Source organism: Rhincodon typus, chromosome 10 (genome assembly GCF_021869965.1).
Source record: "Rhincodon typus isolate 14 chromosome 10, sRhiTyp1.1, whole genome shotgun sequence".
NCBI classification, from domain to species: Eukaryota; Metazoa; Chordata; class Chondrichthyes; order Orectolobiformes; family Rhincodontidae; genus Rhincodon; species Rhincodon typus.
In genome coordinates this window covers 77,380,080-77,393,351 of record NC_063341.1, presented here as the reverse complement: position 1 = coordinate 77,393,351, position 13,272 = coordinate 77,380,080, and the positions used below count along the sequence as shown (strand labels likewise).

General features: G+C 42.1%; 1 protein-coding gene across 1 annotated transcript in view; it reads left to right on the top strand.

Annotated features, from left to right (window-relative positions):
• Positions 1 to 1,721: 1,721 nt before the first annotated feature.
• The window catches only part of LOC109925094 (atrial natriuretic peptide receptor 2-like), a 61,429-nt gene continuing 49,878 nt past the window's right edge, over positions 1,722 to 13,272 (top strand). Inside the window, exons 1-4 of the mRNA XM_048601564.1 lie at positions 1,722 to 1,772; positions 4,162 to 4,252; positions 8,888 to 9,020; positions 12,640 to 12,763. Coding sequence (XP_048457521.1) covers positions 1,722 to 1,772; positions 4,162 to 4,252; positions 8,888 to 9,020; positions 12,640 to 12,763 — 399 coding nt within the window. The remainder of the gene's footprint in view (positions 1,773 to 4,161; positions 4,253 to 8,887; positions 9,021 to 12,639; positions 12,764 to 13,272) is intronic.

Sequence of the window (13,272 nt, the reverse complement as noted above, 5' to 3'; positions counted from 1 at the left end):
CTGATGCTGCTTGGCCTGCTGTGTTCATCCAGCTCTACACCTTGTTATCTTAACTTAAGTCCTGACTCCCCAAAGCATGTCCACGATCTACAAGGCACAAGTCAGGAGTGTGATGGAATACTCCCCACTTACCTGGATGGGTGCAGCCCCAACAACACTCAAGAAGCCTCAACATCATCCGGGACAAGGAATCCTTTTAATTGACCCTCTGTCTATCACCTTCCCCACCTCAATCTCTGACATACAGTGTCACAGTGACACATCTACAAGATGCACTGCAATGACTCTCCTTGGACACCACCTTCCAAACTCGTGACCTCAACCTCCCAGAAGGTCAGCAGATATATGCAAACACCAATCCCTACAAATTGCCCCCAGGCTACGCACTGCCCTGACTTGGAAATATATCACCATTCCTTTGCTGTCGCTTAGTCACAATCCTGGAACTCCTTCCTTAACATCGTGAGGGTGGGTGTACCAGACTGCAGGAGCTCAAAGAAGCAACTTGCCACCTCCTGATGGCTATTAGGGGTGGAAAGAAATGACGGCCTTTTGTGGTATTTTCCCAGCTAACTTCCTCATCTTGTGGTATTTACCACCTTTACCAGTACGTGGTACTAGTTAATTGAGGTAATTCACTGCCACCAAGCCTCCTTTGTCTTTGTTTTGTCTTGGGCCTATCTTGTGATTAGTGGTCTCTATAGAGGATACACAAAAGAGGCAGTGTTCTTGGATAACAAGAACTTTTTTACAAGATAGCAATAAGTCCAACTACTTTTTGGCCAGGCAGGATGAACTAGGACTTTAGGGAACTGGTATGGATACATCTGCTGCTGAAAATCTGGAAGAGAAGTCTTCATCCTCAGACTGTGTGTGACATTAGTCAGGTTGCCAGAGCCAATGTAACATGAACATTAAACATTTCAGAACTATGACCTGATACCACAGCCTTGCTATCGACTCCCAAACCTCATAAAAAGGTGAAAAGTATCCCTCAGTCCCCCTTGTCTCTGTATTTCTCAATGACATCAGACATAGTGATTGTAAACCAATGCTGCTAAAAATATACATTTGGGTTGTTGATATCCAAGGAGGGAGCAAACATGTTATTTCTCTGATTAAGATGACAAAGCCATCTGCTGAAGATTGTTAGGTTTATTTTTTGCCTTCCTTTGACAGCAGGGACCTTAATCACGGCCACTAGAGATAATGATTAATCAACTTCCACTGTACCTATCAGTGATTGGAAAAAAACCCATAATCAAGTGTTTGTGACAGACCTGGACAGAAGCAGCAGGAACATCTACTGAGGAAACATTGCAAAGACACCAGCAATGGAACATAAGAGACACAGGGCAGTTTTACAAATCTTCCCTCTTTTCTTCATGGTAAGTAAGCTTGGTTAGTTCCCGAAATATCATTACATTGATTACCACAGAAAGTATAACCTAGATTAATTTTTATTTAACCGAAATGAGTGCAATTAAACGATGCGGACACTTTTATTAATGGAAACAGAGAGGAGCTGTTTGTGGGAAATAATCAAGATATTAATGAGTATCAAATGTACAGACTGGGAGCACAATGTTATACTCCTCTTCTTGACCAGTTAGTTAAACGCTGAGTCCGATTCTATTTGCTTCAATGATAAGGATTTTGCTATAGTGTGTTTTGATGAAAATACAAGTTTTTTAAAAACCCCAGTCTGTCAGCATGAGATGATGGCCCTTTTTCCTCCGAAAACAGTGTGCGTTTCTGATGCCATCACGGAGGTGAGATTAATCCAGTCGATGTGATGTTCAGAATAAGAGGTTGAGGAATCTGTACGTTGCACCTGTTTAATAAGCCTGTTCCCACACTGTAGGGATTCTGTGATTCTATGAGTTTATGAGTTTCTCTGTGTTTGTAGCCAGGTTTTGCCTTGAAGTCAACTTAAGGGAGATACCCTCATGGGAGATAAATTGGTTCACTTACTTCTGGCCCTGACTTAACAGATTGAAACTTTCTTCCTGATGTTTGCAATGACATGAAATAATAAATTTATCAGTAAATTTGTGGACTAAGCCATGACCTAATTTCTTTCTCCTTTTATTCTTTCATGGGTTGTAGGGGTGTCCAAAAAAAAAACCATAAGATATAACAGCAGAAGAAGGCCATTCAGCCCATCGAGTCTACTCCGTTATTCAACGAGGCCATTGCTGATCTGATAATCCTCAACTACCCTTTCTTGCCTTTTCCCCATAACCCTCAATCCCCGAACTGATTAAAAATCTGTCTATCCCAGCCTTAAATATACTTAATGACCCAACCTCAACAGCCCTCTGTGGTAAAGAATTCTACAGATTCATTTCCCTCTGAGAGAAGAAATTCCTCTTCATCCCTGTTTCAAGTGTACGTAAATCATACATATATAGAACAATACAGCACAGGAACAGACCATTCAGCCAATTATGTCTGTGCTGATCATGATTCTATTCTAAACTAATCTCATCTGTTTGCACATGGCCAATATCCCGCTACTCCCTGCCTGTGCCTGTTCATGTGTCTGTCTAAATGCCTCTTAAATAATGCAAAAGTATTTACTTCTACCACTTCCCCTGGCAACACATTCCAGGCACCTACCACCCTGTGCCTTCATCTCCTTTGAGCATTTCCCCTCTCACCTTAAACCTATGCTCTCTAGTATTTGACATTTCCACCTGAGATAAAAAGGGCCCCAACTATCCACCCTGTCCAAGCTTCTCATCCCTTTGCATTCTTCTAACAGGTTGACCCTCAGTCTCTGACGCAAAAACAATCCCAGTTTGCCCAACCTCTCCTTATAGCTTAATACACTCCAATCCAGCAACATCCTGGTAAACCTCTACAATACTTCAAATGTGACCTAGCTAAACCAAATGGGACTTATTCTGAGACGATGCCCCCTGGTCCTAGACTCTCCCACAGGGGGAAACAACCTACATCTGTCCTGTCAAATCCCCGAGGAATCTTGTATGCTTCAATAAGGTCACGTCTCGTTCTTCTAAACTCCAACATGTGTGAGCTAAATCTACCCAACCTTTCCTCATACCCAACCTTTCCTCATAAGGCAGTCTCTCCATACCTGGGATCAACCTAGTGAACCTTCGCTGGATAGCCTCCAATTTTTCCTTACACAAGGGGACTAAAACTGTCCAGAGTATTCTTGATGTCAACTAACTAGTGTCTTTTACTGTTTTGGCAAGACCTCCCTATTTTTATACTCCATCTCCTGTGAAATAAGGCCATAAATAAAAACAGAATTGTGGAGAAACTCAGTTGGTCTGCCATCATCAGTGGAGGGAGAAGCAAAGTTAATTTTTTGAGTCTAATATGACTCTTCTCCCAAACTGAAAGGAACTCGAAAATAATGGTTTTTAGGTTAGTGACAGAGAATGAGGAGGAGCAAGTGGAACAGATGGTGAGGATGCCCAGGGATAAAGTGAAAGGTATTGATTAGAGTGGTAAAGGAGAGATTCTCTGTTCCCCAATTATAGAGTCATACAGTTGTACAGTATGGAAACAGAACTTTTGGTTGAACTCGTCCATGCCAACCAGATATCCTAAATTAATCTAGTCCCATTTGCCAGCATTTGGCTCAAATCCCTCTAAACCCTGCCTATTCATGTACCCATCCTGATGCCTTTTAAATGTGTAATTGTACCAGCCTGTACCACCTCCTCTGCCAGCTCATTCTATACACACACCACACTCTGCATGAAAAAGTTGCCCCTTAGGTCCCTTTTAAATCTTTCCCCTCTCACCGTAAACCTAAGCCCTCTAGTTTGGGACACTCCTACCCGGGGGAAAGGACCTTGGCTATTCACCCTATCCAAGCCCCTCATGTTTTTATGAGCCCCTATAAGGTCACCCCTCAGCCTCCATGCTCCAGGGAAAATAGCCTCAGCCTTTTCAGCCTCTCCCTATAGCTCAAACCCTCCAAACCCGGCAACATCCTTGTAAATCTTTTTTGCACACTTTCAAGTTTAACAATATCTTTCCTACAGCAGGGAGACCAATTGAGATGTTTAAGCTGATTAAGGAATTGATAAAGTCGACAGCAAGAAACTATTTCCGCCAGTGGGGAGATGGCAATTGAGAACACTGCAAATGTGACTGTTCAGGATTAATCTTTCTTTTAAGGTTACTCGATGTTGGCATGACTTAGATAACACGGAATATGACTGTTGGCCCATGGAACACCCAGATGAGCACAACATGATCGACTGTGCTGGTAAGATCCCATGTTGTCTAAATCCTACACTGTTAAGGTACTGTCTATACATATGTGTGATTAACTTGGAAATGTTTGAGGCACTGATTATCATCATCAATTGAAGTGAAATTAGTCTGAGTATAGTGATTTATACTCTTTCACTTAGTTTTCCCCACACTATTTTGTGGTTTTGTTTCCTGTGAGATGTGATCCCCGGCAAGCTCTGTCCTTGGTGTTCATCTCTAATTAGAGATCATGGAGATGTATAGCACATAAGAGGCCTTTTGGCCCATCAAGTCTGCACCAATCTATGTATACTAGCCTGACTTTCCCATACTAGGCCCGTAGCCTTGAACATTCTGACACTTCAAGTGCTTATCCAAGCACTTTTTAACAATTATGAGTTTTTCCACGTCAACTACCCTCCCAGGCAGTGAATTCCACACCCCCACCCACTCTCTGATGAAAAACAAATCCCTCCAAACCTCCTGCTTTTCACTTCAAAATGTTGCCCCTTTGTTATTGACACTTCAACTAAGGAGAACAGCTGCTTTCTATCTACCTGGTTCACACCCCTCATAATCTTATAGACCTCTGTCAGACCCCCTTTCTCTACTCTAAAGAAAACAACTCAAGCTTATCCAGCCTCCCTTCATCGCTAAACTGCCCCATCCCAGGCAATATACTGGTGAATCTTCACTGCACCCCCTCCAGTGCAATCATATCCTTCCTAACCAAAGTGCAGTACAGCTCCAACGTAACCTCTCTATTTTTCAGCTTCTTCAATGCAATCCATGTGTCAATTCTATACAGCTGCTTTGGGATAATGAAATGCCTTTTGGTACACTCCAGAGGGCAAGTGAGAGGCAATTATCTTGGTGTAGAACTGAAATCACATATGGGCCACACCAAGCATGTTTCCTTCCCCTCATTTGGGTTCTTTTTAATGTTAATTGAACAGCAAATAGTCACTTTTTTAATCAATGCTTGACCCTAACCTTTCTCTCAAGGCAGGATTTTCAACTGTTGTGGTTGGTTGGCTCGCCAAGCTGGTTTGTTGTTCCGCAGATGTTTCATTACCCAGCTGGGTAACATCATCAGTGCAGCCTCCGATGAAGCACTGTTGTGTTTTCCTGGTATTGGATCCTGGTTGGATCCAACCCAAACTGTGGACCTGAAACATGAATGGCACTTTTTTCAACATCAAACGGACCAAACTAGAGGAGACACACCAACTAATAAATGACACTCTCACCAGCATCAAATTCACCAGGGAAAAGGAAAGGAACGAACAGCTCCCATTCCTGGACATGAGGTTAGAACGCAGGGCCAACGGGGAATTCCTGCTGAGGGTACACAGAAATGCCACAAACATTGACCAAGTATTGAATTCCAACAGTAACCACACCAACACCCACAAACAAGGTTGCGTGAAAACACTATTTAAATGAGTGACAACACACTGTAACAAATTGGAACTACACCAAAAAGAAGAACAGTATTTCCACCAAATATTTAAGGACAACGGATACTCGAACAACTGGATCCGACGATGCCTACCACACGTACAACACCAGGAAAATACTGCACGCCCCGACACACTCATCACGCTACCTTACATCATGAACAGGTCCGAACTGACCACAAGACTCCTACGACCATTGGGCATCAGAGTGGCACACAAACCCACGTCAACCCTACGCCAACTGCTAACTCGAACCAAAGATCCCTTACCCACTATGGACAGAACCAACATAATATACAAAATTCCATGCAAGGACTGTGACAAATATTACATTGGACAAACAGGAAGAAAACTGGCCACAAGGATACATGAACACCAATTAGCAACAAAAAGACACGACCAATACTCACTCGTCTCCATTCACACAGTTAAGGAGAACCACCAGTTTGATTGGGACAACACCAGAATCCTAGGACAAGCCAAACAGAGACAAGCATGGGAATTCCTAGAGGCCTGGTTCTCCACCAAGAAAGCCATCAATAAACACATAGAACTAGACCCTATGTATACACCACTGTGACGGAAAACTGGAAATGAGGTCATCAATTCCAACGATCTCCAGAGTTTAAAACCAGGCGGGAAAACACAACAGCGCTTAACCAGAGGCTGCACTGATGATGTTACCCAGCAGGGTAATGAAACGTCTGCAAACGAACGAACCAGCTCGGCGAGCAAATCATACACAGCATCTACAACTCAAGCTACAGATCTACTCAAGAACCTTAGATTTTCAACTGTGTTCTCCCACGTTTAGTTTGGGTCTCTGAATCCACTATTCAGTAGGGGACTACATTTCAGAATATCTCAAAGGGCTAAATTGCATCCTTTACTCCGAAGTTCTATGTTCCTGTATACTTACAAAAAATCTTTACCTAAGCCAACATGTCTAATGTTGTGTTGTTCACTCAGACATTAAGGTCAAGTGTCTCTCATGACCTACGACAGCAATATTTTGATTCATGCAATCCAGAGAGAGATAACATCTCTTTACAATAGAAATCACAAGTCTGGAAGGAAATCACAAGTCTGTATCCTGCATTGTGAGTGGACAGTTGGATTATTGCACACAACAACCATCAAAATGTTGCTAAAATCCAATCGATGACACCAGCAGATACTGATCGTAATCAAAGTGAAATTACTGGGAGCATGATACTCCAAGATGAATGATCCTGCTAGCCCTCAGCTTCAGGAGCAAAGTCCCCAAAATAGTATAACTTCCATCCACAGCTGCTCCTGAGCTATTGATGAGTTGGAACCCAGCTTCAGGTTTGATATGTCTCAAAGGATGGATTCCACTGTCAGTGAGAGAGGAATTGTTTAAACTTTGCTCCTAGTCTGCTTTTGATCCTCTTGCCAGCTACCAGACTGAATGTTTTAGAACATTCCATGGCATCATTGGCACTTACATAGGCCAGTCAGTGAGTCCATGACGTAGATACCAGAAATATAAATATTTTATAGATAACAGATCTATAAAAGGGATGTGGAGGCACTAAAATGATTCTTCCATCTTTTGTAATGTTCTGAAGGCTTCAGTATTGGACCTTCCCTCCATCATAAGGTCAGAAGTGGGGATGTTTGCCAATGATTGCACAATGTTCAGCACCATTTGTGACTCCTCAGATACTGAAGCAGTCCATGTTCACATGCAACAAGATCTGAACAATATCCAGGCTTGGGTTGACAAGTGGCAAGTGACATTCACGCCACACAAATGCCAGGCTATGACCATCGCCAATAAGAGACAATCTAATCACCGCCCTTTGACGTTCAATGGTGTTACCATCACTGAATCCCCCACTATCAACATCCTGGGGCTTAGCATTGACCAGAAACTCAACTGAACTCACCACATTAACACAGCGGCTACAAGAGCAGGCCAGAAGCTGGGAATACTGCAGTGAGTAACTCACCTCCTGATTCCTCAAAGCCTGCCCACCATCTGCAAGGCACAAGTCAGGAGTGTGATGGAATACTCCCCACTTGCCTGGATGAGTGCAGCCCCAACAACACTCAAGAAGCTTGACACCATCCAGGACAAAGCAGCCCACTTGATAGGCACTACATCCACAAACATTCATTCCCTCCACCACCGATGCTCAGTAGCAGCAGTGTGTACTATCTGCAAGACTCACAAGAAATTCACCAAAGATCCTCAGACAGCACCTTCCAAACCCATGACCACTTCCATCTAGAAGGACAAGGACAGCAGACATATGGGAACACTACCACATCCAAGTTTCCCTCCAAGCCACTCACCATCCTGACTTGGAAATATTTTGCCATTCTTTCACTGTCGCTGGGTCAAAAACCTGGATTTCCCTCCCTAATAGCATTGTGGGTCAACCTACAGCAGGAGGACTGCAGCGGGTTAAGAAGGCAGTTCACCACCACCTTCTCAAGGCCAACTAGGGACAGGTAAGAAATGCTGTCCCAGCCAGTGACACCCACGTCCCACAAATGAATAGAAAAAAAAATTAGTTATTTTTTAGACTTGAATTTGAAAGATTAAGGATACCTGGTCTGTTTTTTTTTCAAAGAGGTCAGTCGAAGAACGTGCAAATGTATTTTAAACAAGGCATTTTCTGGTCATCACAATCACAAATATTTGATTGTCCACATTAGTAATTAGGTAAAATGCATAAATTTGTGCTGCGCTCAGTGAATTAAAAAGGTAAAGTTGCAATAGTCTTGGAGGGCTGCTCTGTCATTAGAGGGAGGTGATAGGTGGTGGCCTGACCTGAGGGTCATTGTACCTTAGGTGAATTGAGAGGATGAGAAAATTGGTCTTTCACAGTAACCTCAGACAGTGCAGGAATTGAACCCATGCTATTGGCATTACTCTGCCTCACAAGCCAGCTAACCAACCCCTATCAGTGAAGCAATGGGATTTAAGAGAGATACAGTGCATTCTTCCAGTTTTTGTTCTGACAACATGAAATTACCACCCTATCGCAGGTGCGTTCTCTAACGGGTAAAGGACAAGAAAAGATTGGAACATTACTCCACCTTTTGACTGTAGACAATAAAGGGCAGGAGTTCTTTGGTTTTTCAGCTGTGTATTTATGTAATTACAGCCCTGTTTATCTCCTGTTTAGTGTGATTTTCTTCCTCTCTGTTTTAAGGATTGGACATGAGCTGGGTCGTCAGACCTCCTGCGAAAGTGCGGAGTGGGGAGGAATTCAATGTCACCTATGCCCTCACTGCTTCCGACGACTTCTATCAGACAGCTGTCACAAATGGAATTCTGAAATACAGGTGGGAGCTAATGCGAAGGAACAGAATTTTACCTTTCCTTCAAAACCACCATCAATTTTATTCATTGCACCACCATTTTCAGTTGGGGAAACAATGGAACATAAACCTCGTTACAGTTTGGACTCTCTCCTGATTATATGTATTTTGCAAACAGAAAAGAGCAGTCTCCATGAGGTGATTATTTGTGTCTTCCACAATTTGAACTTGCCATAAGATTAAGGTTGGCCCTTTTACCAACATTTTCTCACTAGAGGTTGGATCGTCTGACCCCCACTGAGAGGCTGACCACACTCTCATCATTCAAATTAAAACTAGCTTTTGAATTTATTTGAAAAATCTATGTTTAAATGGAAAGACCATGAGAGAGAAAAAAAACGATTTGGCAATGAAATTAATACTGATTTAAACTTCATTTCAAATATTTAAGTCATTTTGGAAGTTATTAAACTAGTATTATGAGAACAACATTCACTCCCCAATCCCAGTTGTGCTAAGAATTATACAAACAGCCAATTTAATATCATCATTCAGTCTTGTAGCTTGCTAAGTCATGTGTTCTAAGAGTTGCATATATTCACACATGGGACCCCTGTGCTTTGCAAATAAAATGAGTAAGTTCATGAACTGCACCTATTCTAAGAAAAAAAAGGGCTTAGGGGACACTCAATGTTGGTTCATTCTCCATTGTATTGCCTTTACCAATCAGAGTTCACTTGCTAATCAATGATCACACCCTTCTCAGGCATTAGAAATTGTTTTTGTAATAAAGGTGTCAAATCCACACTGATGCCAACAGCATCGGTTCAATTCCCACACAGGCTGAGGTTGCAATGAAGGTCTCTCCTTCTTGACCTCTCCCCTCACCTGAGGCATGGTGACCATCAGGTTAAACCCCCACCAGTCATCTCTCTCTCTAATGAGAAAGCACCCCTATGGCCTCCTGGAACTATGGCACCTTTATCTTTCTTGCCTTTGAGAATTGGTATTCCTGCAATTCTGTTCTGATGAGTGTAAGAAGAAAATCTTTGACAACATATCTTTTTCAAATGATACTCAAGCTCTATACTGCCAAGCACCTATGAATGATATCAATTAAGATCCTAATGAAAAGGCCTTTTCTTCCTAACCAGTCCCACCTCAATAACTTGATTGGAAAGTAAACAATGGAGGTAAGATAATTAGAAGTGGGTCCAATATACAGGTATTTCCAGGAAGGATAATAACTGAGGCCACAAGGATCCCTTCCCCATTTGGGAAAAGTGTTGGATGGGGAGGAGATGGCCTAATGGTATTATTACTAAATTATTAGTCCAGAGAAAGAACTGCAGCTGCTGTAAATCAGGAACAAAAACAGAAGTTACTGGAAAAACTCAGCAGAAAAAAATCAGTGTTAACGTTTCGGGTCCCTGAAGGGTCACTGGACCTGAAACGTTAACTCTGATTCTTTCTTCACAGATGCTGCCAGACCTGCTGAGTTTTTCCAGCAGCTTCTGTTTTTGTTAGTCCAGAGTCCGAGGTAATGGTTGAATCAGGTTCACAATCCCACCATGACAAATAATAGAAATTGAATCCAATTGTTTTTGGAATGAAAAGTTTAATGATGAACATTAAGTCATTGTTGAGTGTCGGGAGAAAATGTCCCCTGGGGAAGGAAACTGCCATCCTCACCCGATCTGGTCTACAAGTGACTCCAGGCCCACAGCAACATGGCTGACTCTCAACCACCCTCTGGGTAATTTGGGATGGACAATAAATACTAGGTCGACCAGCATCACCTACATCCTGTGAATGAATAAAGCAGAATTTACTCGAGCCCCTTGCATTGAAGTGATTGGACGGGCCGATTTCTGACTTGTTAAGGTTGCTTTTGCTGTCTGATTTACAAAAATGCCCAGGACATGAACACTGTAGAGGCTGTAGAGACTTACAGTTACAGCTGGCATCTGCCTCCATGAGGCTGTTGGCAAATGTTGTTCAGAATTGAGACACCCGTCCGCAAAACTGCATGGTGCAACATCTGAACCATGAGACAGAGGGGGCAGAGAAGGAAAGAATTGGAAGCATATGGATCCCAGTACATCCTTGCCCCATGTACCCAAAAATCTGTGGACTGCAAATAATCCTGCCCAGTAAGTGAACACCCACCTGCAGAATTCCAGAATGGAAGCACTACCAATGAAGGTGGGTTGAGTCCGACAAGAATTCTAAATGTTTTAACCTCTCATTCATATAAACTGTAGGAAGTATATGCCCATTCCATTCAAACTATTCATAGGTCAACCGTCTGTCCCAGGAATAAGTTGAATGAATCATCACAACATTCCTCTTAAGCCAGCTTTATCCTTTGTTTTGATCCCAATTTATGGTAATCCTGATAAATCTGATCTCACTGACTTGATGGACCATAACTTATATTTTCTTTCCTCCTCCCTACTGTGGAGGTCAGTCACTGAACATATTCTGGAGGAGCCGCAAATGTACTTTAACAAAACAATTTAAAAAGTTTATTACACAAAAGAAAACCACAAACTATTTGACACTAGATGAAAACTTTTGGATTAACCTCATCACAAATTTCAGAAAGAAGGATTTGTCTCTTTAACCTCAGCAATAACTTCACAGATATTCAAATCACAACGAAGAGTCACCTATACCTTCATGTTAAACCTTCTTGCTCAGCTGGCACAGCTGTAGTCAGCTTTTTTTGTGACAAATTGTTGCACATTCACCGAATACTGTTTTCTTTGTGGATCCTAAAACGGAACTAGTATCTCAGCTCATTTATTCCTCAACAAAGGTTCCCTAAGCCTGCGTCTTCAACAGCCTCATAGAATATCTTCCTCTCCGACACCTCCACTACCTTCTGCTTATGACACTTTCTTCTCACACTCCTAAACTTCTCAAGATCGCCCCCCTTCAGTTCTCAGCCTTGATTGCTTGGAGACTGTTACTAATAGCACCTCTGCTCTCATGGACTTCGTCTCTCTGCATGAAAATAAGTCTAGCCCTTTCTCTCCTTCTCCATAAAACTCAAGTCAATAACACCGTAGCAATTGTCCCCCAAGTGGCTTCCTAGTCATTTAGCTTAAATTGTATGACTTCTTGTAAATGCTGTTTTGAATTAACTGGTCAATTTTTTTTTACTTTTTCTAGAAAAAAGGTTCAGATTTTCTTAGAATTGAAGTCATCTTGATCTAGATTCAAAGTGCTTGTCTTAGCTCTGTCTTCTCCCTTTCAAATTGGATATAAAATATTATTGTCCCTACAATCTATGAATACATATTCATAGAGAGAATATTTGCAATGTTATGATGGCTGGGAGTAATTGGGTAACTCTTTCAAAAGATCCAACATAGCCATGATGGTCAGAGTGGCCTTCTCTAGCTGTACGATTTTAGGATTCTATCAGAACAGGTCTATTGTGAACATTAATCAATTGATACCAGCTTGATTAAGCAAGTACCACAATGACTGCTGATTGGGTGTTGTTAAGTGTATAAACAATACCAATTCCCTATTAAGCAAATGGCTTTCAACAAGCATAAAGGGTACTTTGTTCTACTTTGAAAAGATTCCAATGTTGTTTTGTTTCACACATTTTTGCTTTGTTAATGCACAGCAATGCAAGTGAAGCCAAAAGATTTTGTGAAGAGAAGGAATGTCCAATCAACTGGAAAGATGCAACTGAGAGCAACTGCTGTGTTTACCATGCCAACATCCACTCCTGTCCTTTGGCATTCATGGTGCGTGCTTACTGTATTTCATGGTTATTCCCTGAGCAGCTCATTTATAAATCTTTCTATGGCTTCACCCCTTTCCACCTCTGTACCCTCCTCCAGATCCACCAGAATCTTTACCCTTTCTGACAACTTGTGCCTGCCCAATTTTCATCACAATACTTAAAAGCAAAGCAAAACACTCCAGATTGTGGAAATCTGAAACAAACACAGAGAATGCTGGAGAAACTCAGCAGGCCTGAGGAGAGAGAAACAGTGAACATTTCATAGAACATAGAACATAGACCATAGAACATTACAGCACAGTACAGGCCCGTCGGCCCTCGATGTTGCACCGACCTGTGAAACCAATCTGAAGCCCATCTAACCTACACTATTCCATTATCATCCATATGTTTATCCAATGACCATTTAAATGCCCTTAAAGTCAGCGAGTCTACTACTTTTGCAGGCAGGGCATTCCACGCCCTTACTACTCTCTGAGTAAAGAACCTACCTCTGACATCTGTCCTATA